Raw genomic sequence first — 26,636 nt, 5'->3', positions numbered from 1 at the left:
AGATGGAACAAAACGTCAAGTTACTTTTTTGTAGTAGATTTCAATGCTTCAGTGCTGTTGATTTTTTAAAAAACTTTTTTCTACTTAGGTTCGTTTGAAATTCAGCGCCAGGGGGATGTATACGTTATTTTCTTCACTTGACTGATATTGGTAGTTTAATGTCAAATTTGTCATAGTATGTTACGTCACTGCTTGTAAATATTTGTTCAGGCAAGTGTGAGGTTTGCGGAACGAGCCGAAGGCGAGTGGAGTAATCACACGTAAATAAACAAGCATTTACAAGCAGTGATGTAACACAATTTACATGTTTGTGGACGGTAAGTGCATTTTCCATGTCATAAACAGTGATGTAAAGTGCACTTTACTGTGCATAAGCATGTAATAGTATATTACTTCCGAGGTTTCAAGTTGTTTATTTGATAAGTGGGGTGTTACAGCCCGACCCGAAGGGGAGGGCTGTATTCCCCACTTGTAAATGAAAATGAAACATGCCGTAACACGTAAAATTTATATAAAAATGTGCAAGAAATATGAGTGGCGATCACTGTACCCAGTAAACAAAATATTAAATTCAAGTTTGTTGTTATGTTTTGTTCGGAATGTGACTTTGGTACTACTGGATGAAAAATAGTATTCATCACTCAGATCTACGCACTTCAAGCAAAAGTGATATTAATGACAGCTGCCAAATATAGTACTACTTTGCATGAAAAAAGTTTCCAGATTTTTTTACAGTTTTTACATTTATTCGATACACTGTCCAGTTTCAGTACCCTATTTAGAGCACCACTCATGCTTGAAGTGCGTTGCTCAGATCAAAAAGATGTGTTTTCTTTTCGACCACGGTGGTGAAAACGTCCGCTGCGCGTCGCTCCATCTTTGGACGCTTTCACCACCTGGGTCGAAAACACACCTTTTTGATCCTAGTGATGAAACATACTAACCTGTTACAGACGGCTGTCATCTGTTAACGACAACGACAGCAATAATAAACGAATCTCTGACTAATGAGGTCTTATATAGCAAAAAGCATGTTCAAAACAAATGAAGTAAAAGATTTCTGAAATCAGTCTCTGAAAGTCACCTCGGATCAACCGAATTAACTTTTCAACTTTTTAACAATAAAGTAGCTGAAATTACCTGCCTCCTATACATTACCTACACCCTAACAGAATGATTCATCATTTACAAAATTAACTAAAACTCGGATTTCTTTAATGCTCGTGACTTGTGGCTTATGATAACAATGAAGGTGTAAATTACGTACTCCACTGAAAAATGTACTTGTAGAGCATTTTTACACCAAATCATAAGAACGGTGTATGGTAGTTTCGTATGATTTTTTGTTCAATTCTTGATCGGAGTACATTTTTATCAATGTATGTAGTTGTGGCTGCCATTGGAGCATATGTTCAAGAACTTGGACATTACCATACTTGACTGGACTTCTATAATTGAAAATAACTGTAACAGCAGAAGAGTTTCGATGACCCATTTTATATCGTTGGTCCTGACAAAACACTAACTTGTGGATACTTTCAACAATTCTTTATTTACTAGGTTTTTGTATAGTCTTAGTCCAGCAACGTCTTGTTTGAATACCTTGAGCCTAGTAATTATTCATTCTGTTTGAGAAATTTAGTGTTTTCCGCACACGAATTGTTACCAAACTCGACATCGTCTCATATTAGCACTTTTTACATCTCGCTCGTTAGGCTCGTGATGTTATCTATTATGGCAGTGTAGTCTCTTCGATTAGGTTCCGATGTACGATTTTCGTTCTGCCTAAGTACACATGCAATCCATAGACTCGAAACTATTTTATTTTCATAAATAGCGTTTAGCGAGGCGATAATTTTTTCTTTAAACATTACAAAGACGATTATTAACGTTCACCCAGCATTTTCAGTTCAATAACGTTCGTACAAAGTTTAGAAGTAGATTTTCGAAGCAAATTACAGTAATTCCAGCATTGTTTAACTCATTAAAATCTTAATTAACAAATTAGTGTAAGTGTGGGGGTCGGTGCATTGTTCTATGAAATCAGAGGCTATGAAAAATTCTCCTAATTTGTATAATTTTGAATAATTTCTCGTGCTTGAACTATATTCTAGGAAAAACAAATTTAGTGGAATTTGTCCACAAAAAAAGACTTTGTTTGCAGGGGCTCTGATACTTTGATTCATTTTTTTACCTAATCAGCTCGAACACTGACAACAATTTTGGAAGTAATATGTCTCCGAAGCAGTGGCTGGCATTGCTGTGTGTTTATATTTCATATTTATTTTTCGGAGCAAGCATATTTTATTACATCGAACATGCAACTGAGCTCAGAAAGAGGGCCGCCCAGCTAGAAGAACGAATTTCTATTAATGGTAAAGCAATGCGGATATACCTTTTGCTTTTATGGATCAATTGATTCAGATTTTCGATTTCAATTGTTCAGAACTTCTCGTAAAATATGCATCACCGGACGACAAACAAAATCAGAACAAAGTGCTCCAAACTTTATCGAACTATTGCGACCGACCGGTAACAAATTACACTTTGGATGAGTATCCGGTTGACTTTGAATGGACATTTTTTCATTCATTCTGGTTTTCATTCATCGTTTGTTCGACCGTAGGTAAGGCTGTTCCATCATGAATGAATTAGTCAATGGAAATTTTTTGTCTTTCTATAAATAATGTCTGAAGGCTATGGTAACAGCTCTCCACACGATCAACCGGGGCAAGCTTTTTGCATACTTTTCGCAATCATCGGGCTACCTCTCAACGGCTTTGTGTTAGCATACTTAGGACAGTATTTCAGCAAAACTGTAAGCTAAAGAACGTTTCATTGGATCATTTTTGATATACAACCATGATCGTGTAGGTCACTCGTATTTACAATTGGTACAAAGGCCATGCAAATTCGCACAATCACCAGCATGATGCAATCAAAAAATTCGGATTGATTGGAACGTTGGCCATGTACTTAGTTCCGGGAATTGCGTTCTTCATCTTCCTACCAGCGTGTCTCTTCACATATTTTGAGGATTGGCCGTATGTGAGATCGGTTTATTATTCGTTTGTAACACTCACAACGATTGGATTTGGAGATTTTGTGCCAACGTTTCAAGACGGTCAGGTAAAGAAGCTAATGCTTTAATGGTGTTGTTGTTGGAAATGGTTGTCGGAAGAAGAATAACGTTACATTCTTATATGCTTAATGTGCTTGTGAATCTTTCTAGGCTCGAAAATTCGGATTGTCCTTCGTATTCTACCAGATTTTTATTCCTATTTGGAATTTCATAGGTGTCGGATATTTCATAATGATCATTGGCTTTATTGCAAAGTAGGTTGAGTGACAGCTGAGTTTCATAAGCATTCACTACGATTCCATTCCAGGGGAATGCAGAGTAAACGAGTTGCCCAGTTAGAACATCAACTATCAATGAACATTAAAGGAACTCAACATCGAATATGGACCGAATTCACTAAAGATGTGAACTTTCTGCGACGCATTCTGAACGAAGCTCATTTGATGAAATTTCGAGTAATTTTCCCATTAACGGAATGCTTCTTGAAACAATTTTCTCACTGAATTATTCATTTAGCCCATGTACACTAATCCAACTGAAAGAGCATCATTACATTCAATTCCGCGATCAGCTTCTTGTCCAGAAATATCAATTTATCGAGATGAATACGCACGGGTTTCCACTTCACGAAAGCGTGCATACTCCGAGAACTGCGAACGTTTCAGTAATTCGTCCACACTTACTCTGAATCGGTCTCAATCTGATGGAGAACTAAGTCGCATCGATAAGGAGAAAACGTTCAGAGACTCGGGATCGTTGTTTCAAACTAACGATTTAATATCAAACGTACTGAATGCGTTGGGCAGCATTCGACCATCAGTGAATGAAGATGTGCATAGCTGTTTGGAAATGTACAGTGGAGAACCGGTACAGACTGACGGCTCATACGAATGGACGTGGGATGGAAGCAATTCTGATCAAATCGAAGACTATATGAAGAATAAGACGAAGAAAAATTCCATCGGTTCAATATTTCGTAACCAATCTGAGTCAGAAATGCATCTGGATACGCAGAACAGATCATTCATGAACAAATTCAATCCGTTCAAAGATAGAGTATTGAGCCAGGAATCGCGAAGGTGTTCTGTGGCCAGCCAAGACAGCAACCCTCAAAAATATTTGGACAATACATCGAGAGGACGAGAATCTCTAGTCAGTATGTCTCAGTTCACATGTGAAAATATGGAATTGCTACAAACAACAAGTATTGCCGATCTAATTCGTGCTGTCGAGGGAACCCAACCCAAAATGAACGTATCACCAGAAACTCCGTTACTTGCAGAATACAAAGAGAAATCGACATTAAAAACTGGAACAATTGGATCGACCCCAGGCTTGAGAAGAGGTTCGCTTCGCCCAACTCATGACTACACAACCATTTTTGTGAGTAGCCAAAATATGAAGCCACCAAATCCTAGCAGAGGACCTAATAATTCAACAAGCATAATAACACCGAAACGCACGACAAGAAGGATACGCTCTACAAGTTCGTCCATTCCAACTGTTCAAGAACATTATGCATTGAATCAATCAATGTCTACGTTGCACAGAACAATGTCATTACGCCCTACTGCACTTAAGCAAAGAAACGTGGGATCGATTGGAGCTATACAAGAAATGCCCATGATAACCCTGCAACCACCGAATGTTTCTAGGAGAGATTTACTGTGGCACCCGGAGTACCAAGACAAAGTGTCATTGCAAAATGAATTACGAAGAAAACGAGCAGACTCCAAGTAAATCGCCTTCATTATTCGAGCATTCCACAGCAGGAATTTATTTATTTTTTTCGTTCACTTAATCTACGTAGTTGACATCATCGGTTTGGTTCTTGTAAATGTTGTATTTAAGAGTCCTACGTAAAGTTCCGTTAACTGTTGGTTTGACCCGAGACACAAATTGTTACAAATAATATCGCGTAAACTTTTGAGCCGATTCGATTCCACCTGTTCCTTCTTTTGTTGCAATAATCGATTAATTTTTGATAGCAAATCTTGTACTTCTCTAATACATAACATTTCTCACAGCAAAATTTATGTTCCCATAAAGGTTTCTCACTTCACGAAAATGCAAATAACAGACTCGCTAATAACTTGTGATATGATTGCTGTCTGTGAAGAGTTTAGTGAGCGAATTTTTCGAATCGGAGTTACACTTATATACGGAATATTCGTCTCGACACAAAGCTTCGAACTATCTAAGAAATCTGGACACAATAGAAACTGCTAGACTCCTTTTCCGAGACTTCAAATTCACATCATTTTGTTCATTAACTCACCATGGTTCTGTAACAGTCAAACTATTGTGAAAGAACAACTGTCGTTCCTCTATCGAAAATCTCTTTCGAATCGGTTCAAGTTTTCGCGATATCACACCAAAACTATGACAATGCAGCACGACGAATATTAGTTGCTGCGCTGCATTCAATGAAATGAAAGACGTTTTTCGAACTAAATCACGTAATGTTAAAGTGATCGTATGTACAATCACATGATGACGGTCAAATAAGTACACATAATTAATAGCAATCATACTAACGCTTTAGGCATACAACAAATTCGTTTGAAAATTACCGATCCAAAGATCGATTGGTCTCAAAATTGTTTGGAACAATGTGTAGAGGTGCAAATTTTATTGTAAATTTGTCACCTGAAAAATGAAATGATTATCAGAAATGTATGCATTGCTAAATGAGTCGAGCATTTTTTTCTTTAAACGAAGTAGGGTGTATCAACAAGGGCCTTGTTCCAAGGCAATTGACTAAATACAATCCAAATAATCTTTATATTCTTCTGCACCGAAAACCGTTCATTTCATCAGTGAACCATTTTTTCGGTGCTCTCAGCATGTAAAATATTGTACGTAACTCGGATGAAAAATTAAAGGTCAAGTTTTCGCGTGGTTTTTGACATCAGCTTCGCCTCGGATTAACAAACTTCACGCGAAAACTCAACTTTTCAACTTTTTCGCTCGTTCACGGACGTATCTATTTAAGGGCTGTGTCATCTGTTATTAATGTTGAACTCTGGAAAGCGTAAGTTAAAAGTAACGTGAATTTTTCTGAAGCATCCTGTAGGTAGGAGACCTAAAAATAAATTGTAGCAAAATTGAGTCTTTCACTACATTTTGATAATTTTATGATAGAACTTTAGTGTTGGATTAAGAGGCGTTGCTGGTGGATAATTCGAATATTGATCCAGCTTAACAATCAATTTAATTACCGTTAGATTAAAATCAATAAAATGTAAAACACTTTATCAAAGAAACTATTTTTGTTCAAATTTAAAGTCCCTCCATAGGTATCTAATTTTGTGAAGAATTTCTTTAGTTGATAATGACACCCAAACAGGTAAAAGTGCATTTACGTCTCTCGCATTAATAAAAAAATTATTTTCACGAACAGTGGTTGGCGTTATTGTGCTTTTACATTCTGTATTTATTGTTTGGCGCTAGTGTATTTTACTACTACGAACATAACAAAGAACTGGAAGAACGGGCTCAACGTCTGCAAAAGCGAATTCACGTCAATGGTAAATACTTTTTTTGGGATTTCGTTATCAAACTTCAAACCGATTCGTATTTTTCTGTTGTTTTTATTTGTTTCATATCCTGCATATGATACCTACATATTCATAGGAAAACCTATTTTGAAAAAGATTGGTAAATTCAGAAAAATTCACTTTCGCCGCACTTAAAAGGCCCGTCATTGGGAAATGACAGGACAGTTTCCCGAAAAACAACAGATTGCTACAAAGCATCTTTCTGGTCTTTTTAACGTTGCGATTTGGCAACGAACTATACAGACAACAATGAAGACCAACTAAAACGAGAAGCTAAACTACTTTGACTATAAAGCTGAAATGCCTACAAATTGAAGCAGCTTAAAGCTGAAAAGCCTGCAAATTCAAATAACTAAACGCTGAAATGCCTACAAATTTAGCTAAATAACTGAAATGCCTCATAAGTTTAACTAAACAACTGAAATTCGTACGGGATTTCAGTCAACGAATCGTCAAAGTTTGATTGCAAGAACGAACAGAGCTTTTTTTGCTCTTCCCTTACCCACGGTTCACGTTAAGTGATTGAATCAACGAAAGAGAAGCTGTTTCGACCTCCGAATACGATGGTGGTCACAGGACAGTATAGAACTGCCCATCATCAGTTGCTTCCATCGTATTCGTTCACAAGACAGCAGTAAACTTCTCTATTGAACGAGTGATGAGGTGTTTACGAAAATTTGCCATTTTTTAATGGAAAACACGGAAGTATTAGAAATGCTTTGAAATCCCAGAAGCGCAGCATTAACGCAACACAAGTTAGCAAACCCGTTCGCTCTAACCACCAAAACATAAAACTTCATACAGTGACACAGGTCTCGTTCCACACAGCCAAACGCTCATTCTATAAACGAATGAACCCAACATTTTAATCGACACACAGTTCAGCTTACCTCCATTTTTCTCCGTTGGTAATTAACACTCAAGTCAGCCTCCGTTTAACGATTAAACAACACAAATTCAGTTCAGTAAAAATGAAACACAATAAACCCTTTTTTCAAGTTCTGACAGAAAAGACTAAACCCGGCTCGTTTACTATGAAAATTAATTTTAGCACAGTTCACTCTAAAAGAGCACGAGAAGAAAATCGACATTCGTCACAAAATCGTTCCAGCGTCCAAATTTTAAGCTGCACCTTAAGACTCAAAAAACCTTTCCTTTTTAACCAAGACAAATTAAGCAAAACGGAAATGTTTTCTAGCCAACAATGAAATCAGGATTAGCTAAAATAACTTCAATTCAAAGCTAAAATTCTTTTTTACCTGCAATTTCAAACTTAAAACCAAAATCTTTAAAACCAAAATCTTTAAAAAACTTTTCATCAGTTATCAAGCAATCGTCTGGAACGGCCAAGCACCTTAAAATTCTGAAATTAAAGTACTACACTCAGCAGAGCAATAGCTGGAAAATTTAAAATTCAAAGCTTAACACTCATAATAAACTAAAAATAAACTAAATTTCAGCACAGATACTAAAATCTTAGACTTTTCTATTAATCTACTACTGAAAGGTAAACTGAAACAAAACAATTTTTAGAAGCAGAGCAAATCTTAATCTAACTCGTTGGCTATCTGGAACATAACAAAATAAAATAAATTTTAAAAAATTCATCAGGATTATACTGAAACCAAAGCGCTTTATTCTACACAGTAAACAAATCAAGAAATTTAAAGAAATCAAAAATCCAGAACTAAAACAATTCATCTTTAGAGCAAAGTAAACCCAATCATTCTTTCCGTGGTACTTTCATCAATGATTCATCTTCTCCGTCCTGTTTATTCCATCGAGTTCTTTTTGCTTCATTTTTTGTGTTTTTCTCTTTCTTCTTTTCAGTTTGATTTTCTTTTTCTTTTTCTTCTGCCGTTTTTATTCGGATTGCCTCAGTTATTAATCCTTCGAGAAATAATTCTTGATTAGAACCGGCTGGTAGAGTACCAAGTAACTGGTTCAAAAGTTGATTTTTCCGGTCCACAGTAATTTTCTTTGCTTCTCCTTCAACCATCTTAACATCTTCCGCAATCTTCGACAATTCATCCGGTTTGAAATGTTGTATACCACAAAAATTTTTGATTTTCATCCGTATTTTCGGTGACAGTGGTGCATCGTCCATCCTGTCTACAGAGAGAGTGGAGGAAAACTGGTTGTGGTTTCAATCGATAGTGCCTGAAATTCTAATAACAATTGTACAAAAATGTGGTACCCTAAGTGCAAGTGAAGCCGACAGAGACATGCTAAAGTTGAAAAAACGTGATTTTCAAACAGTCATAGAGGCGTGGATACATGAGGGATGAAGCTAATAAATAGTTCTAGCAGTAGAGCAACATTTCCTCTACCAATGACCAAAAAATTATTTTTGGAGACCAACTCCACTCTCTCTGTAGACAGGATGGGCGATGCACCACTGTCACCGAAAATACGGATGAAAATCAAAAATTTTTGTGGAACCTTGTTCAGGGCTCCGAGCTGACTAATAATATCGAAAAATATCAAAAGTGCATCGAAATGCTCAGTTAAAATTAATTCAACCGCACCGTGACCAATCTAAGCAAATTCATTAAAAACTTTCGAAAAAAATAAAATAAAAAACACAAAAATAAAAGTGACGGCCATTTTGTTTATAGCCATAATTTCAATTATTTCAACTTCGACGAACACCTATGGCCAAACAATTTTAATTTTTGTATTTTCCACTTGTTTTAAAAACAATCAACACTTTTGTCTTTATTATCATGTATTCATTTAACTTCACAGCAAAATTTATTGCAACACCACCAAAATCGACAAATATTACGCCAAATATGAATCTTGCACTTCACAAAAACAAAACAGTCGAAGTAGTTTGTCACCAAAACAGTAGTGTTGCCAGTGACATACACGCCGACTTCCAGGGTTAGCCGGTGCCCGAGCACCCAACGAGGAAATACGTTGGGTGCGCAGCATCCAACAAAAAGCTTTATCACAGTAACATTGACTTAGCTGACATTTTTAAGGAAAGTTTGATAGAATAACTATTATCACATTAAGAAATTTCGGTGTCGGGGAATCTCGCACACGCGATCATAGTATGCGTCCTTTTACGACATGTAACGAAAAGTCATGACTGTGCGAGATTCACCACTTAGAGGTGAATCTCGCACACCATGAATTTGTGTGGTGTGCGAGATTACCCTACCCCGAAATTTCAACTGCGTCGCAATTTTACAATTTCCATTACCAAATACAATCTTAGCTCATAAGCACGTGAGCATTGAGAATTCGACTGCAGGTGAGAATTTTCTTTTCTTTTTTGGCAAAAACACCAAATTCTGTATGAGAGAAAAACAATCGTTGGTCCTCTTCCTATCTTATGTTTAACTGTGTTCATCTTCATTATATTAGTCTATTAAACTTTTGTCTAACCACTTCAGTCGCTGAAGTAGGTAAGAAAACGAGACACAAATTTTTTGGCTCACAGTTATTCATTTCTTGATTACAGTAGATTTTCGATACAACTTTTCAGTCTTTCGACACTCTCACAACTTCAAAATACTTTCCACTTCATAAGCGACAAACAATTTAAAAAAACATTTGCTCGCTCCGCTCGCGACTACGACACAGCTACAATTACTTGTTAAAGTTATGGTTCAGCACCCAACGGGCTAAACGAAAGTTGGCGTGTCTGGCCAGTGATGTTTTCGGGATTAATGTTATGAAGAAGTGTGAGCAGACTAGATTCGTTTATAAACGTTTCAATGCAACAACTGATTGTTTTGTTGGTTTTGTAGTATCGGTATTTTTTATGTTTATTATTAGTCTAGCAGTGAATCAAAAAGCGCGACATATATGTTGTGAAATTATACATTAATTTAGAATAATCTTTTGGTATTCAAGAATCTGCTAGTGTCTTCTTGAACACTTTTGGTATTAAACTGTCAGGTCCTTGGGTGGAAAAATGTACTCGTAACAACAATATTCCGGGTGAATAGGCAATAAAGCAGCATCCAATGTATGCTGTTTTATTGCCTATTCACCCGTTTCCAAAGCTTGTTGCTTAAAACCACACTTGTGAGTTCGGCTCGTATCACAAAATTGATCCCTCGTGTTATGAACTACCTCCGCAGCATCCAATGTAATCTTCTATTAATGGGACGACAATTTTCTTTTTTTATTTAAGTTCGTTAGGAAAAATGTCTGGGGTTTAGGGATTTTTTTTTTCGTTTAAGAGACATGAATACTTAGCTGAAACTAAAGTCTACGTTTGGGCGTTTCGTATTGCATTTTCGCTGATATCTTTTTACAGAAAACCATTTTGAAAAATGAAGGACGATAGTAACCACCACTAATGTCTTAGTTTTTAATAAAGAATAGATTTGCTTGTGGCAGTTTAACTAAGTCTGAGAAAAGTTTACAGTTTGCCTAAATGTGCGCAAAATGGTAGCTTTTCTCAGAGATGGTCAAACTGCCACAAGCAAATCTATTTTTTATGGAAAGCTAAACCAATTGTGGTGGTTATTGCTGACTTACATTTTTTAAAAGGGATTTTTATAAAAAGATATCAGCGACAGTACTTAAAAAACTCCTCAATGCAGCCTTTTCAACAATAGTATATTATTCTGATTGTAGTTGACCTTAACATTTAAAATCTTCCATTTCTCCCGTCCAGAACTCCTGGTAAAATTTGCATCGCCAGACGATGAAGAAATTCAAAATAAAGTTCTTGCTCACGTATCGGATTATTGTGGTCGACCGGTGACAAATTATACTTTAGACGAATATCCAGAGGATTACCGTAGGACATTTTACCACGCCTTCTGGTTTGCATTCATCGTATGCTCTACTCTTGGTGAGTATTTTATTGTTTAAAGAAACACTTTGTTTTATGCAGACAGAACTTACATTACATTTTATAGGTTACGGAAGTAGTTCACCGCACGATCTACATGCTCAAGCATTTCTTATATTTTATGGACTCATCGGCTTACCGCTTAACGGTTTCGTGTTAACATACTTAGGAGACTTCTTCAGCAAAGCTGTAAATTCAAAATTTACTTTTCATCGTACATGCTACTCATGCGTTCAACTTAGTTTATAGGAATGTATAAGCGGTACAAAGGTCAAGAATATGCTGCAACACAACATTACGATGTGATCAAAAAATTCGGACTGGTTAGCAGAATAATGATGTTACTCATACCAGGAATTGCGTTCTTCATTTTTCTACCGGCTTGCATTTTCACTTACTTCGAGGATTGGCCATATGTGACGTCGGTATATTATGCATTTATAACCCTAACAACAATTGGATTCGGGGATTATGTTCCAACATTCCAAAATGGACAGGTAATTTAATGAACTACCCGGTAGCGGAAGACTTCAATTTACTAAATTTCCTGATCTTTTCGATGCAAATTAAATTGCAAGCTTTAGCACCGCACTTCAAGCATGAGCGGTACTCTTAACAGAGTACTCAAAAAGCAACAGTGTATCAAACAAATTTTTGCACTGTAAAAAAATCTTGAAACATTTTTTATACAAAATCAACTCAATATTTGGCAGCTGTCGACTATGGTCACTTTTGCTTGAAGTGTGTTGGTTTTAGTAATATGGAGCCGTTTCTCAACACACGAGAGATCAATCTCCCTGGAAAATACAAAGGAAGAAAACCTCTTGTTTGTTGAAAACGTTTCCTAAAATTGGTCTTTAAAACTCCTAACCTTTCCCTAGGCCCGCAAATTCGGTATCTACTTCACATTCTACCAAATTTTTATCGTTTTATGGGATGTGATTGGAACGGGTTACTTCATTATGATCATCGGCTTTATTGCTAAGTATGTGTGCCCGTTCTATCAATCATAAAACGACGTTATGACAACTGAATTTCTTTTGCAGAGGACTGCAAAGTAAACGTATTGCACGATTAGAGCATCAGTTATCGATGAATATAAAAGAAACGCAGAATCGAATCTGGAGTGGAGTCACAAAAGATTTGAGCTTTCTGAGAAGCATTCTAAACGAGGTTAATCTGATGAAGTTTACGGTAATTTTTCTGTTCAGTCTGCACTTCATATACTGTACTCAATACTATTTGTAATACGCAGCCTGTATACACTGATTCAACTGAAAAGGATTTGTTCAATTCATTTCCGCGATCGTTGTCCTGTCCCGAGTTAACAATATATCAAGAAGTACAACCGCAGCACTCTCGAAAGCGGACATACTCTGATAGTTATGGGCATCACAGAGACTCATCTACAAAGACCTCGACAATGACACTACACAGAGTTCAGTCTGACGGAGATCTTAGTCGCATCGACAAAAAGAGAACGTTCCAAACTTTCGACGGCTCCAGTTTGTTTCAAACTCAGGACATACTGTCCAACATTATAACCGCTTTGGACAGCATTGGTGACGAGTTATCCAATTCGCAAATTTTCACAGAAGAGAAAAGAAAGTCGCAACAATCCTCGGCCTATTCTGAAGATAGCTGTACAAATCGACCGCCGAGGCAACGGGCTTTTTCAGCCTTCCATATTTTACAGCACGAGAGTTTAGATAACTCGAATGAATCAGCATGGAACGCAAACAGTGACCGAGAGATTGAAGAGTACTTAAAAAATAGGCCGAAAAAATTCTCTATTGCCTCAATATTCGCGAATAAACCAGAAACGACGCTACATGTGCCAACAGAGTGTCGTAATCGATCTTTTATCAGTAAAATAAATCCCTTCAAAGCAAGGGAACGCGATGAAAAGAGGCATTCTGTGTCAATTCCGGATCCACAGACCTATTTGAATAACACCGCAAGAGGAAGAGAATCTCGATTTAGTTTGTCGCAAACAACTATGGAAAATATGGAACTGTTGGAGAAAACTACCATTGCCGATCTGATTCGTGCTGTAGAAGAAGTTCAAGCACAATCAAATGTGTCATCACATGCTCATACGAGAAGATCTTCGATCGTAAACCCAAATCTGCAGTTACCATCACATAACCCCAGGCGTGACTCTCTACGACCTGTTCCAGCTTACACAACAGTTTTCACAAGTCAAAATATATCACAAAACACCGCATCGTCGCATCTGGCTCGAGATACGACAAGATCATCTACACGCAGCCGAGGCAGTCCAGACGCGACCACACCGAATTTAAGGAGAAGAAATATTATGTCCGCAGATAATGCTCGTCAGTCACAGATATTACGACGGACGTTCTCATTACGTCCGAGCCCGTTGGCCGCATCGACGCATTCCCCTCCAAGCACTCCTTCTCAAACACTTCCACAGACTCCAACCATTACGGTTCAGCCGCCTGATACAGAAATGAATGTATTGTGGTCTTCAGGTATCGAATCGAAAGGTGATAGTGGGGCCCATCAGCGTTCTGATCCAAAGTAATGTAGGCAAATTATTTACAAATTAAATTTCTTGGATTAAATTTCCGTCATGTATTTAGCGAGGTTTTTCGTGGATTGTGTTTATTGTGTTTTGTACAGAAAATGATTTGTCAACAAAATATATTTACATTTAGACCTTCAATTGAACAATTTGGTTACGAAGAACCTTACGATTTCTTGAAGATGCGATTTATGTACGCTATGTAGCCTGGATGCGACGGATCAACATGACTTGATTGTACAGCCACAGCACCCGATGGTCCTTTGTCTTCGTGGGTGGAGTCACATTGCCCTTCTGTGCAGAAAGTGACAGTCAATTAGTCAACCAGATACGAAATTTAATTTAATTTAAACGCAGTCGGTTGATGAACTTATAATTTGGATTGAATGGGAAAACGAAATCAATATCCGCCGCCGTACGTTTTAGAGTGTCGCAAACGTGTTAACACGTATGTGTATTTTGATTGTATGTCATACAAGAAGTGTGTGTAAGTAGATCAGCTGGTGCTTATTCTGGGCATACAAATCTTTTAAAAATTGTAGGTATTTTATAAAGTCGAATAACTAGTCATTACCACACTAACTCTTGGGGTATAAATTATTGGAAAAATTATATTGTATCAATACAGTCAGAGGCAGTGAAATTTCAGCATTAATTTGCCTCAGCTGTTTTTCAGCTGATCCACACATCCAATCAAAACTGTACCATTCATGCTTGAAGTTTGTTGAAATGGAAAGTGTGCACGGTAGTTCAATTGGTTAGTGCAGCACCCCGGCATATACACCCATCATATACACCAAATTCAAACACTATATTGGCACTTGAGATGCACTGTAGAGGTCGCTTTGTTGACACTAAATTGTATGCAACGCAAAGATCACTTTCTGTCAAAATGTTTGGAGGATTTTGGTTTATCTAGTTTATTCAATTATTTTGATGACAAACGAAATAAATGATTAATCATTTGCACTGTAATTACACACAAAATAACACGGGATATAGTAGCTTACTAGGCAACGATTTAATTAGAGCTGATACATTTTGTCAGTAAATGATGTTTGCTTTTCACGTGCTCTTTTGTTGTTCTGTAAGTCATTTTTTGTCGGAATGTATCGTCCACTTCTATGTACCACAAAAGTGACAATACATTGACAAATGTGAAAATTCGAACGTGAATGAAGTGCGTTGGCTGAAGCAAATAAATGCTGAATATTCACTGTTCTGACTGCAACCGAAAAAATAGTTGTTTGTGTATCTGTTTTGGACGATTGTTTTTAGGCAACTTCGCGAGTTGTAGTCCGAACGAAGTGAGGGCTACATGCGAAAGTGCCTAAAATCAATCGTCCAAAATAGATACACAAAAAATGTTTCATGTTAGGGGTCGAAAACCCGAGAAAAATCTCAATACTCGCTCATTTTCGGCACATGAAAAAGTATTAAAAGAGCACTAACAGGACTCTATGCTTCATTTTTCATCGTGAAAACTATAAGGGTAACCTTGTTTGCGTGCCACAAAAATTTTGCACTATTCACTATTGCTATTCACTATTTGCACTATTCAAGAGTTTCCCATGAAAAATCTGAGTAGGAAAGTTCCTAAAAACTCACTTGCTATCAACTTTTCCATTGAAGAATGCAAATATTTTTGGTAACTATTTTCGTTGTTTTCCCTCACTTTTTCGGTATAAATGTTTTTGGTAACTATTTAACTCGCTTTAATGGTTTTTTGCTTTCGAATGGGTTCAAGTTATCACGTTATCGATCACTAAGGTCCTAAATATGTCCTATGCCCTAGACGTGTCACACCTGTTCGGTCTATTTACACAAAGGCTCTTCTTACGGTATACATTACCTTCATATTTCGTCTGGATCAAATCCGATTCCGTTTTGTCGGTGTTGTCTGACTCCGTTGTAGCACTAGTGCGTCTAGCACGCGGCTTGTTTGTTTTATCGATGGATACACCTTTAATCGAGAACATATTTTTAGTTAAAATCATTGAAAATATTGTACGAATTTACTCATTATACTCTGCAAAAAATCGTTTATGCAATTTCGTTTTTACTGTTACAATGCCAAACGCTTTATCTACCATAGCTTTGTCACCAATACAAAAGGCTCTGAATGAGGAAAAGGCGTTGGGGTGATGGGGGTTCTGGAAACTTTGTAATAGATTGAGTACAATAAACACTTAGAATATTTTTTCATCTCTTAAACCAATAAGTTGAATATTCTGTCTCTCGAACAGTCAGATAACAATATAGGTTTCTTCCAAGTAACGGTTAAGCCGAACAAAATGAACCGAACACAAACCGATGTCATCAGTAGAACCTCAACTTATTTTTCCTTACTATTTTGACAATTGCATTGTTAATAATGTTGAGGTTATGGCTCTATGGATGACGGTTTGACATTTCATCTCACCTTGGAACAAACATATGAGGTTTGTTCCAAATAACTGTAAACCCGAACTTTGACAACACTAACGACGACAACTTCATCCACAGATATGAACATAACCTAAACGTCAACAAATTTCTTTGTAAACTTTTCGTCACAATTATCGTCAACCTGAACCTCGTTGAGGTTAAGTTGCCTTCTGTGGATGAAATTCGACATTTCGAAATGACCTTAGACCATTCCTATAGAGTTTACTTTCATTGTTTCCTCGTACAGTAAAAACGAATTTTGAGAGGCCAAAAACAACCGACCGTCATTCACAGTGACGTTGCGTTGTCTTTTATGTGGATGACGACGATGACTATTGACATCTTCAACGACTTTGGAACAAATCTATACACATCGACTGATATAGCAACGCAATTGAATTGGACGTTAAACTTCCAAAAATCAGAAATAATAGCTGAACGGCTCGTATCGTCAGACAATTTTTATAGGATAATTTTACGGTGTCCTTTCGGCACTTCACCAAAACATATTCACGCAAGATTCAAGGATTATCCGTTTTTCTACCCGCAATGCCATTGAGAGCGTTGATACCAAGGAAAATAAACATACTGAAGGTAACGCAAATCCGCAAGAACACACGGACCCCTACTTGAGGGTGAGTATAATTTTTATAATGTTGAAGTGTATTTCGCTTTGTTATGTTGTAGCACATGCAAAACTCAATACTAAACAACGCAGTTCTAACAACATTATAATGTCAAACGTCACGGTTGCAACATAACAAATCTTATATATTCACCTGAAATGTGGGGTACGTATTTCTTGCTAGTCCCTGAGGGTTTGCGTTACCTTCAGTATGTTTATTTACCTTGGTTGATACTGCATTTTGGTACTTTTTCATAGACTAGTACTGAATCGACTGTAAAGGTCTACATCACTGATTTCACGGCCTGTCACTTTTGAATAAATATGTCAGATATAATTTTAAAATAACCAAAATAAACAAATTGCACGTCCCATGAAAGTATTATCTTAAAAAAGAAAGAAATTAATTTGGTAAACCTACTACCGACTAGCACGTAAAATAGTTGACACATCAACCATGACTGATGTAACCACTTGAAATCAATTCTCCTAATACTTCAGAAATTAACAATGAATCCCCCATTTTATAGACCAGCGATTATTCGACAACCAGCCGTGACGCAAGTGGAGGCGAACCGAATCCCGCCTATGATAGACTGCAAACATTTTGTAAGCAAATGTTGAAAACTCGAACATTTCTTGGTCATTACCAAGAGAATCGGTTAGTACAAAGTCTACATGCTTACCGTGCGCTTGTCGTTATCAGCAAAACCGACGAGTCATTAGCCAAAGATATTCACACAGTTCGGCAACGCATCAAAACTTTCTATTCACACAATCCCGACTACTGGATGGGCTACACCGATTCAGACATGATCGGTGCACCGCATGGCTCGTGTATATGGACAGAGCTCGAAGGTGTACCGTTTGGTGAATATTGGTTTCAAGTCAAAACGGTGCGGTTCCGGAACAGTGAGGCTATAATCAAATTGAAAATGCTTAAGCCAATGCATGATGTGGAAGAGTCCATCCGACAGGAGCATAAAATTAGAGAAAATCAAGACGCCTACGATTCCGGACAACTGGCAAAAGACTTCCAGGAACTGTTAGTAATGTGGCGAAAATCCTGTGCCGAATACTTTCTATGGCTATTCTCGCAACAAATAACCGCCCAAAATATTGCCAGCGTTTTGAAGTTCATTTGCTTGATCATGCTGGCTGCCGGAACGGCATCAATCCATGGCCTAATGTATCTCGGTGCATTTACGTTGAAATTCATGGCAGAATTCCGAAAGTTGGTTAATGTATCCATGCCGTTTCTGTTGAAAGCCTTAGATTTATTGTCGAAAGTGATTGGCGGCTTTTATTTATTGTTGGCTATGATATGGAGAGATTTAATTGGCCGTAAAGATCCAACACCCGCTTACGGTCAACAATTTGCGAATCCGGCAGTGGGGTTCAGAGACGGGCATCCTATTAGGTCGATAGAGTATCGAAACGGTAGAGGATATGGCAACACTGGTCGTTACAACAGACGATCATAACTCTAATGGAAAATTGTATTTTGTATTTGGTTATAACTCTCTTGCTTTTGCTAGGAAAGAATAATGTGCATAATTTTCGTTAGTTTTAACGTTTCAGCTGTGAAATTAACACTAAAGTCATACAATATTTGTTAAACCTGTAAGTTTGGTGAAATAAAACACAAATTTAAAATATTCTAAAATACTTGAAAGTGTTTCGAGTGCATTGACGAGACCTTGGATTATCTTAATTTGATAAGAGGCAGTTACAAAGAATTGCTATCTGGCAAGTACTATATCAATCAATAAGATAAAGAGGTAAACATAAATGTTGCGATCCATGTCGATGTTCAATGTTCATACAATGTACAATCAATGCAATTCCATTCGATAGACACGGCTGTCCTCAATCAAGATAAAGTTTTATAAAAATGTACCCAAAAAATGATTGCTGATCTAGATAGAGGGACCCCCAGTGAGTAAAAAACAGGTGTCCGCTGCCGTGGGTCCGATCCTTCCCCATACAAATTTTTTCCATTTTTGACTTGAGTCATAATTTAGAACCAAAAGTTTATCGTACACACACGGAATTTTGAAAACCGACACATTTTATGTTTCTGTGTTTTTTTTATTTGAGAGGTTTTTTATTTATACGTTCTTTAACAAAATTAGTTTACAAATAATGTATTTCATTTAAATCCTTTGAATGTGGTAATGTTCCTAAAATGGACGCAACATTGCCACGTTGAATAACCAACCCTAATCTTTGAATTAGGTAGTTCGTCGCTCGTTTTTCATGTGTTTTTTCCGTAATTCTGCTGCCAATTTTTTTAATTAAATCTAAACCGCATTTGCCAATCACGCCAGAGGTTTCCGTTGCAATCGGAACGAATATGAATTGGCTCATCAAATCGGTGTAATGATCAAATTTATCAGCTTCTGCTTTTTTCGCTGCCCAACCTAATTCACGTGCCGTTCTGTTCACATACGATTTCGCAAAAGTGTCTACACAAGTATAATCCCATAGGAGTGATTTACCCTTCTCCCAAGGTACGAGAGTCAACCCGTCGGGTTTCTTACCATCTGGTCGGGAGCAACCAGTAGGTTCACGTTTGCAAGGAATTTCAGCTGATCGGAATGCTCGTTGAATTAAATCATTTCCTGATCCATGTCGTGGAAGTGTGCCGGATGCTTTGCTGCATGATAATCCATGTCTGCCGTACTTGTTAACTTTCGTACCACACACACATTTATGGGGCTGAACAATTGCAACGCCAAGACGTAAAACGATTGATATGCGAAACTCATAATTATTCAAATGAGTTCCTAATTGCGGTGACGGTAAACTGTGTAAACAAGCGCCGGATTCTTTCGACGAATTGGACAAAAATCGAGCTTTGTCCACAGCAACGTTCAACTGTTGCCTAAGATTTTCGATTTTCTGATTAATTTCGTAAGATTCCCACACGCCTTGATAAATACGTAGCGATTCCTCTGGAAGTTCTCCAAATTTTCCACACCAATGATCTTCTGATTCCACTTTTGTCATATCAACTAGTCGGTAGTTTTCAGGTAACAGTTGATCCAACAGAGCGGAAACATTATACAATGACGATAGAAAACATGGTAGAGCAATGTCGGACGCATGACGTATTCCAATTCCACCTTTCTTTATCGGTAATGAGGATTCGATCCAAGCTTTATCACTTAGTTCAATATTGAAGATACTTTCAATAGCATTTTTTAAGACTTCGTCGTACTGTAAAAAGCCCGATTCATTACGCCACATGGGTGATCCTCGTAGAAAGAAAATTAAACGTGGAGTCGTAATGGACATTCTTAACAAATAATAGGCGCTGTGCATGCTTATGTTCTTGAGTCTCTTTGTCAACTTCTGTAAGTCCAGAATTTTTTTGTTCAGACATAATGTTGAAGCGGCATCAGTTAATGGACTTCCCAATAAGAATTCATTTTCAGGTTTCATTGTTTGAATGCCCTCTGCAATTGACTTGAATTGATGTTCTATTTCAATCTTTGATTCTTCCGTTTCTGATTCTAAAATTGAAAATTCACATTTTGCATAATTCAATTCCAATCCAATTTCTTTTGACTTGTGTATGATTGTTTTGAAGGCTTTCAAAACATTATTGGGTGAGCCAGCAATTGTTCCATCATCTAAGTACCATAAATTTAAATCCAGGTCTTGCAGGGACGAAATTATATCTTGAATGACAAGACAAAACAAAGCTGGTCCAAGTGGATCTCCTTGATGGACTCCTCGTTGTGATAAAATGACGTGTTTTACTTGAGTTTCTCATTTCTCCATATAAAAATGCATGCAAAATTCACAAAAAACCACTAAACGACGAAATAGAAAATGTGTCGGTTTTCAAAATTCCGCGAGTGTAATTTAGGTTATAATTTATCTCAATATGACATAATTAACAGGTATTTGTAAAAAATACAATTTTTTTGACTTCAACGGTTGGCTTTACACTGTTTTATTTGTGAACAAAAATATATTCTGTTTGGGTCAAGTAATTTAAATGAAAATCGATATTTATAGGTGACGGGATGAAAATTCCACGACATCTCTCTTCAATTGATCGTAATAATTCTCTGCTTCTAAAACGTTGATCTGATATTTACACCAGTACTTTAGAAATTCTCTTTGTACCGACTGTCCAGCCTGTTCCGACCACATATCAAGAGAATTTCTGTTCAAAACAGATGACAGCGACCCCAAAGAGTATTCAAAATTCTGAAATTAATTGGTAAACATTGCACAATGATTTTACTGGAAATTTCCCTTCTGAATCTTACTCAAAAATACTCAAAAATTCTCTGCCATAATTGTATTTTATGAAAAAGATCTCGAAGTATTGCTTTCGATCTATTTTTGAAAAATAGCAGAAAAACCCATCGAAATAAATTTGTAATTTTAGGGAAAATCGGGAAAATTTTCCCATTTTTCTCAATTTTTTTGCCTAAAATAGTCACTGCGTTTTTCGCAAGAGAATACCAAGTATATTTCTAACACATTTTGCCGAACTAGGTCCTTGAATCTGAAAATTCTTATTACAAACGAATCGGACTGTCCTTCCTTCAGAATAATTAATAACCAGCAAGTATCCATTTCTAGGTACAGATATTCTTTCACACCCAACGCACGTTGACTTAGCAATGGCAGAGAAGTCCACAACGACTTTCTGTGTACCAAGCGCCATCTCTCTATTTCCAGTTAATGATAAATCGAACAGACATTCATAGGATCCCTTGCAAGCTTCTACATCTTCTGGTGTCATAATATGACCATGGGGATGTCTGACCCGATCAGAGAGATGCTAATATGACGGCTCTAATAGCCCGTATAAATTCAATAAATTAATAAGTCAAAGCTCAACATTTCAGATAATAACTTGCAAATATATATGTTAAATCAAAATAGTCGAAAATACTTATGCTTGAAGTGCGTTACCCGTGTTAATATTTTTACTATGCTGGTGCATGTAATAAGACTATTACATGTATAGGCAATAGCCTTTACATCACTCGCATAGTAAAACGTCGTACTACACACGGAAAATAAATTGATATCTCGTATCACGATGAGTAAATGTACCTCGGGCTAAAGCCCTCGGTTACTTTTAATCATCTGGATACGAGATATCACTTTACTTCCCTTGCATAGTAATGTACTATTCCACTCAACGTCAGTGTGGAGAACATCACGCTTGTGCCCTCTTCCCCACCATAATCGTTTGTGTTGACACTTCTGATTGAATGTTTCACTTTAACGAGTAACGAAGTAGTTGTCTCACTAGTAATTGTGTGAATTCAAAGTTTTTGAGTTTGGTTGGTTTGGTTAGATCATTTGCTGATAAAATCAAGAAAGATCTGAAGGAAAGAAACATTTTAGTTAGAGGCCTAATCCAAAATGACGATTTAATGCAGTGTCTAGTGGACGACGTACATTCAGGTAAGTTTAATTTTAATTTCTCATTCTTTACATAGAGATGAGATCTTTTGAATAGTAAGGTAACGACTAACGACACAGGTTCCGAGCCGTCCAAAGATTTGGTTTGGGGTCTCGTAACTGAAACATTATTTGTTATGTTATTAACGTCATCTTTTGTTCTAGACGACTCTTAACAAGATGGGGCTCGTAACCGCGTTCTTGTTATCTTAATTGCCTACAACAAAGTTCGCTTATTTCGAAGTGTTTAATCATAATAATGTATAACCATTACCCACAGCAGGTAATCGTCCTGGAAAAGATTAGATTGGCAATGGACTGTGAAAGCCACCACCAAAACCGTTTTCTAATTGTCGCTGTGTTTTTCTTGGGCTCTTTGATATTTTTATTATGTGAACCACGCAAGGAAATAAACTTGTTAAATTGATTTTGATGTGTACAGAGGGTTGGCATGTTTTTCATTCAATAAAGGAGCAGGAAAACAGACTGAATTAGACTGAAAATATAGACCATGGCTAAAACCTACCAAATTACCCTAACTGCTACAAACAAAATGCAATCAATGTGATGCAAATCATTTATTTTCTAAAATTATTTTTCATTATTAGGATTTCCATTAATTCACGACCGGATACTGAATTGGAATGTGTAAAATTTTTCATTACATCTTTATGCAGAAAGGCCATTTTCGCATAGCCACTGTAACCATGCATTTTCATTAGCGCATTTATTTATCTTGACACACATTCCCAATTTTCCATCCCAAGATAGCATACCAACTAAATCTCTAACACATTTTACGGAATCAATTCCTTGAACCTGGAAATTTGTATTACAAACGAGTCGTACTGTACTTCCTTCAGAGTAATTAATAACCACCAAGTATCCATTTCTAGGTACAGATATTCTTTCACACCCAACACTCGTTGCCTTAGCAATGGCAGAGAAGTTCTCTACGGCTTTCTGTGTACCTAGCGCCATCTCTCTATTCCCAGTTACTGACAAATCGAACAGACATTCATAAGATCCTTTGCAAGCTTCCACATCTTCTGGTGACAATTTGTCTAAGTCTGGAACTTCGAAGAGTGGAACGAAATTATCGTCATAGAAGTTGTCATAACCCTTGCCGAGTGGATATGTAAAATGACTTTCCTCACAAGTTAGTTTCCAACTCATACCAAAATCGTGAATCGCCCTTGAGTCTGAATTAGTAGGAATGACTCTTCCATTTGGATATGTGAGCTCATTTTCCTGGTTATCATCGAATACACCAAACAATCCTCTGAACGAACCCTTCAATTCCTCAGCAACCAAACCAGCCATGTTGATAACAAATGGATCGTAGGTAAATTTGAACGAGTATCCGGTCGAAAACGTAATTGTGATGTCCTCAGGGGAAGTTATTACAATTGATACGCCGTTGTACATTATGGTACGTTGAGGCTGTTTCACGTTCGGATCCATTGCGACTACCTGGCCATCAATCATTATTTCAATATATTTTTCCTTCAACGATAATTGAACAGTTGCTTCCCCATCAAAGCTTCGTTGATACATGACATACACAGTGCAAACGGTCGCTTTTGTGTCTTTGAATTGGGTAAATCTGCCTTGCATCGCGAAGTCTTCACTTCGGATAACCCAAAATTCACCGAGACCAAGGAATGTATAATACAGACCGTCGAACGTTGTGAAATGTGGATCACCTATGACGTGTCCACAATGAGGTGGTCGGTAACACTTACCATCATTCGATGGTCTCTTTTCGTAATAGAGGTTACAATATGACTTGGTCACCGATAGTTTACAGCACGTATACCACGGCAATATGTCTGCAATTATATGCGCCATCTCACCGTTTTCGCCATTGGGGCTGACCGATCTTACGTTACCACCGCTTGGTGGCCCAACTAAGAGTGTTCCGTTTTTGTAAACACATCGCTGTGCTGCACCACTGAGGGATGGAACCTTTTGCATAAAACCATAATCTGCTTCAGGGTTATACAACTTCAAGTCGTCAACAGGCTCGAATCGTTCATCAACTCGTGCTTCTTTTAGGGTTCGAGGACAGCACTCAGCGTCGCTGGGTGCTCCTTTGTCTTGAATGTACCAACTGTAGCATAGCTGATTCAGTTCTCGCTCAGATTTTCCCTTGAGTTGATTCAGCCAATTGGTTATTAACGGATGTTGTGGCTTGGTAGAATTTTGGGACGATCCTGAGTTGATGTTGATTTTCAGTTCAACTATGTAAATATTTATCAGATTTTGAATCAGAGTCACTACTAAACTGTTGACTTCCCCCGTGAAAAATCCTATGTTCGGTATGTTTGGCATGATCACTCCTCTGGAGGTCAAAATTCCGCTAACAACTTCCCACAATTCCAAATCTAGAAGTGCGTCTACATCGAAATGAGTCTTTTCCCAAGACACTTTGACTGTTGTTCCGACAAGCTCAAATTCGAGATCACTACGATGCTTTTGAGTGTAAATAAATCCATAGAATGTCTGAATGGTGTTGTCTGTTAGTTTTACTATCATGTCCACTCGTATTCTACCATTTTTATAGAGGAATGGTAGAATGCATGTGACTACGTTACCACCTGTTATCGACCCATCTACTATTTGCTCGGTTTTATCGTTGAAACGGATTTGAACGCTGACAGCATCCTGAAGAGATGGGCCCTGTATTGTGATTGGAATATTTCCAAAGATTGAAACGAATGAAGGTGTAATCGTCAGTTGCTCGAATTCGGCGTGCTTGCCCACACATTTATTGCGACCAAAAAGTTCAATCCCATCGGTACTATAAGCAAACACAACCAGCGATATACAAACAATCGCCACTTTCATGGTTTTTACGGCCGGTTGACGTCACTGTAATTTAAAAGAAAACTTGTTAAAATGAGGAAAATTCTATCAGCGATGATATATTCGTTATTGCTTTTCAACGAAAATATTACATTGGCTCTTAAGCCGTTTGGTGCATTCAAGTGTATTCGTAAAGCATTCACTTCGTTCCATTCTTAATAAAACAAGTTTTAATAGATTATTGAGTCAGTGACTAGTTAAATCATTGCATCATCCTAATATTATTCAAGGAAAGCTTTAACGAACTACGTGTTCTCATTAGATGAAGCTGTGAAGAACTGCCGTGGATTTGATATCAAATGAAAACGTGTAAAGTCGATAGTTCACTGGATATAAAAAATTGTTATCGAGTCGATTGGATTCTTCGATGCTTAATATTGTGATCAGAAACTGGAGATCAAGTGTAAAGGAATCCAGGTTTTATTATGTTTACATGCACTGTAGAAGAAACACTGTATACACATACATCCCACTGACATTATTACTGGTTTTCGCATTAACTTTGTCATTTTATAATGTCTCACTTTCTCCTTCATTTCCAGCTTTCGTCACTGTGAACTCACCGTTTTGATGGATGCTTTTATAGTTACAAAAACTGATTGCTTTTTATTCCCGTATTTTTTACACCCTGCCTTTTTACTACACTATTTGAAAGAAATACAATTCAGTGTTCCCTATTTATACCATGCACAGAGCAAAATTAAAATGTTTTTGAATGATGAAAATAAATTTTAATTAAAGAGAATTTAGTGATAAACGAACCTTATTTAATCTCTTGTGCTTTGTGCTATAATTAGCAGTTTACATATTTCATCAATATTTTGACTCCTAAGATGGAAGTGTATCAAATGATTACGCATTAGGGTGCATCAAAAATTTTGGGTGTTTCCATTCAGTTGCTGTTGTTAAAATGTGAATTTCAAATTTTGAGACATACTTTTCCATATTTATCGAAATGAATGCATCTACGTTGATTGCGTCTCAATATTATTTTTATTTGAAATAATAGCAGTGAAAAAGTGCTATTATTTCGCCGTCGGTAGATAAAATAGCGTATTTACCTCTGTCCAAATGTTTATTTAGACACTTGGGGTTATAACATTCGCCTTCGGCTCATGCAACAACTCCCCAAGTGTCTAAATAAACATGTGGCCAGTGGCCAGAGGTGAATAATCTGTTTTTAATTAATACGTCGTTCTCAATGACATAATAACTAGTATTATATCATTGGTCGTTCGTCTAATGTCGTTGGCAATTGTAAAAAT

The 26,636-nt window shown here is 37.1% G+C and overlaps 3 protein-coding genes across 7 annotated transcripts; 2 read left to right on the top strand and 1 right to left on the bottom strand.

Annotated features, from left to right (window-relative positions):
- Positions 1-1,920: 1,920 nt before the first annotated feature.
- Positions 1,921-14,056, top strand: LOC119071625 (open rectifier potassium channel protein 1-like). 5 transcript variants are annotated; one of them, XM_037176581.1, is made up of 9 exons: positions 1,921-2,009; positions 2,203-2,375; positions 2,447-2,626; positions 2,697-2,818; positions 2,875-3,129; positions 3,233-3,336; positions 3,390-3,537; positions 3,599-3,992; positions 4,038-6,334. In XM_037176581.1, exons 2-9 carry the CDS (start codon positions 2,234-2,236, stop codon positions 4,820-4,822), a joined length of 2,130 nt encoding a protein of 709 aa, XP_037032476.1. In that variant the 5' UTR covers positions 1,921-2,009; positions 2,203-2,233; the 3' UTR covers positions 4,823-6,334. The 5 variants fall into 5 exon arrangements, with proteins under 5 accessions (XP_037032476.1, XP_037032474.1, XP_037032475.1 ...); XM_037176579.1 differs by lacking the exons at positions 2,875-3,129; positions 3,233-3,336; positions 3,390-3,537; positions 3,599-3,992; positions 4,038-6,334 and adding exons at positions 11,704-11,958; positions 12,343-12,446; positions 12,508-12,655; positions 12,717-14,048; XM_037176580.1 differs by having other exon boundaries at positions 3,599-6,334.
- A 3,291-nt stretch (positions 14,057-17,347) lies between these two features.
- Positions 17,348-18,732, top strand: LOC119071624. Its single transcript, XM_037176577.1, has 2 exons — positions 17,348-17,530; positions 17,595-18,732. The coding sequence occupies exons 1-2, from the start codon at positions 17,522-17,524 to the stop codon at positions 18,546-18,548; spliced, it is 963 nt and encodes a 320-aa protein (XP_037032472.1). The 5' UTR covers positions 17,348-17,521; the 3' UTR covers positions 18,549-18,732.
- Positions 18,733-23,065: 4,333 nt separating this feature from the next.
- On the bottom strand, positions 23,066-26,072 carry LOC119071623 (sushi domain-containing protein 2-like). Its single transcript, XM_037176576.1, has 2 exons — positions 25,935-26,072; positions 23,066-25,377 (listed from the first exon to the last, which is right to left on the bottom strand). The coding sequence occupies exon 2, from the start codon at positions 25,351-25,353 to the stop codon at positions 23,173-23,175; it is 2,181 nt and encodes a 726-aa protein (XP_037032471.1). The 5' UTR covers positions 25,354-25,377; positions 25,935-26,072; the 3' UTR covers positions 23,066-23,172.
- Between the last annotated feature and the right edge of the window lie 564 nt (positions 26,073-26,636).

This window comes from Bradysia coprophila (genome assembly GCF_014529535.1).
Source record: "Bradysia coprophila strain Holo2 chromosome IV unlocalized genomic scaffold, BU_Bcop_v1 contig_5, whole genome shotgun sequence".
NCBI lineage: Eukaryota > Metazoa > Arthropoda > Insecta > Diptera > Sciaridae > Bradysia > Bradysia coprophila.
Note: the sequence above shows the minus strand (reverse complement) of the source record. Positions and strands in the feature narration are given on the sequence as shown.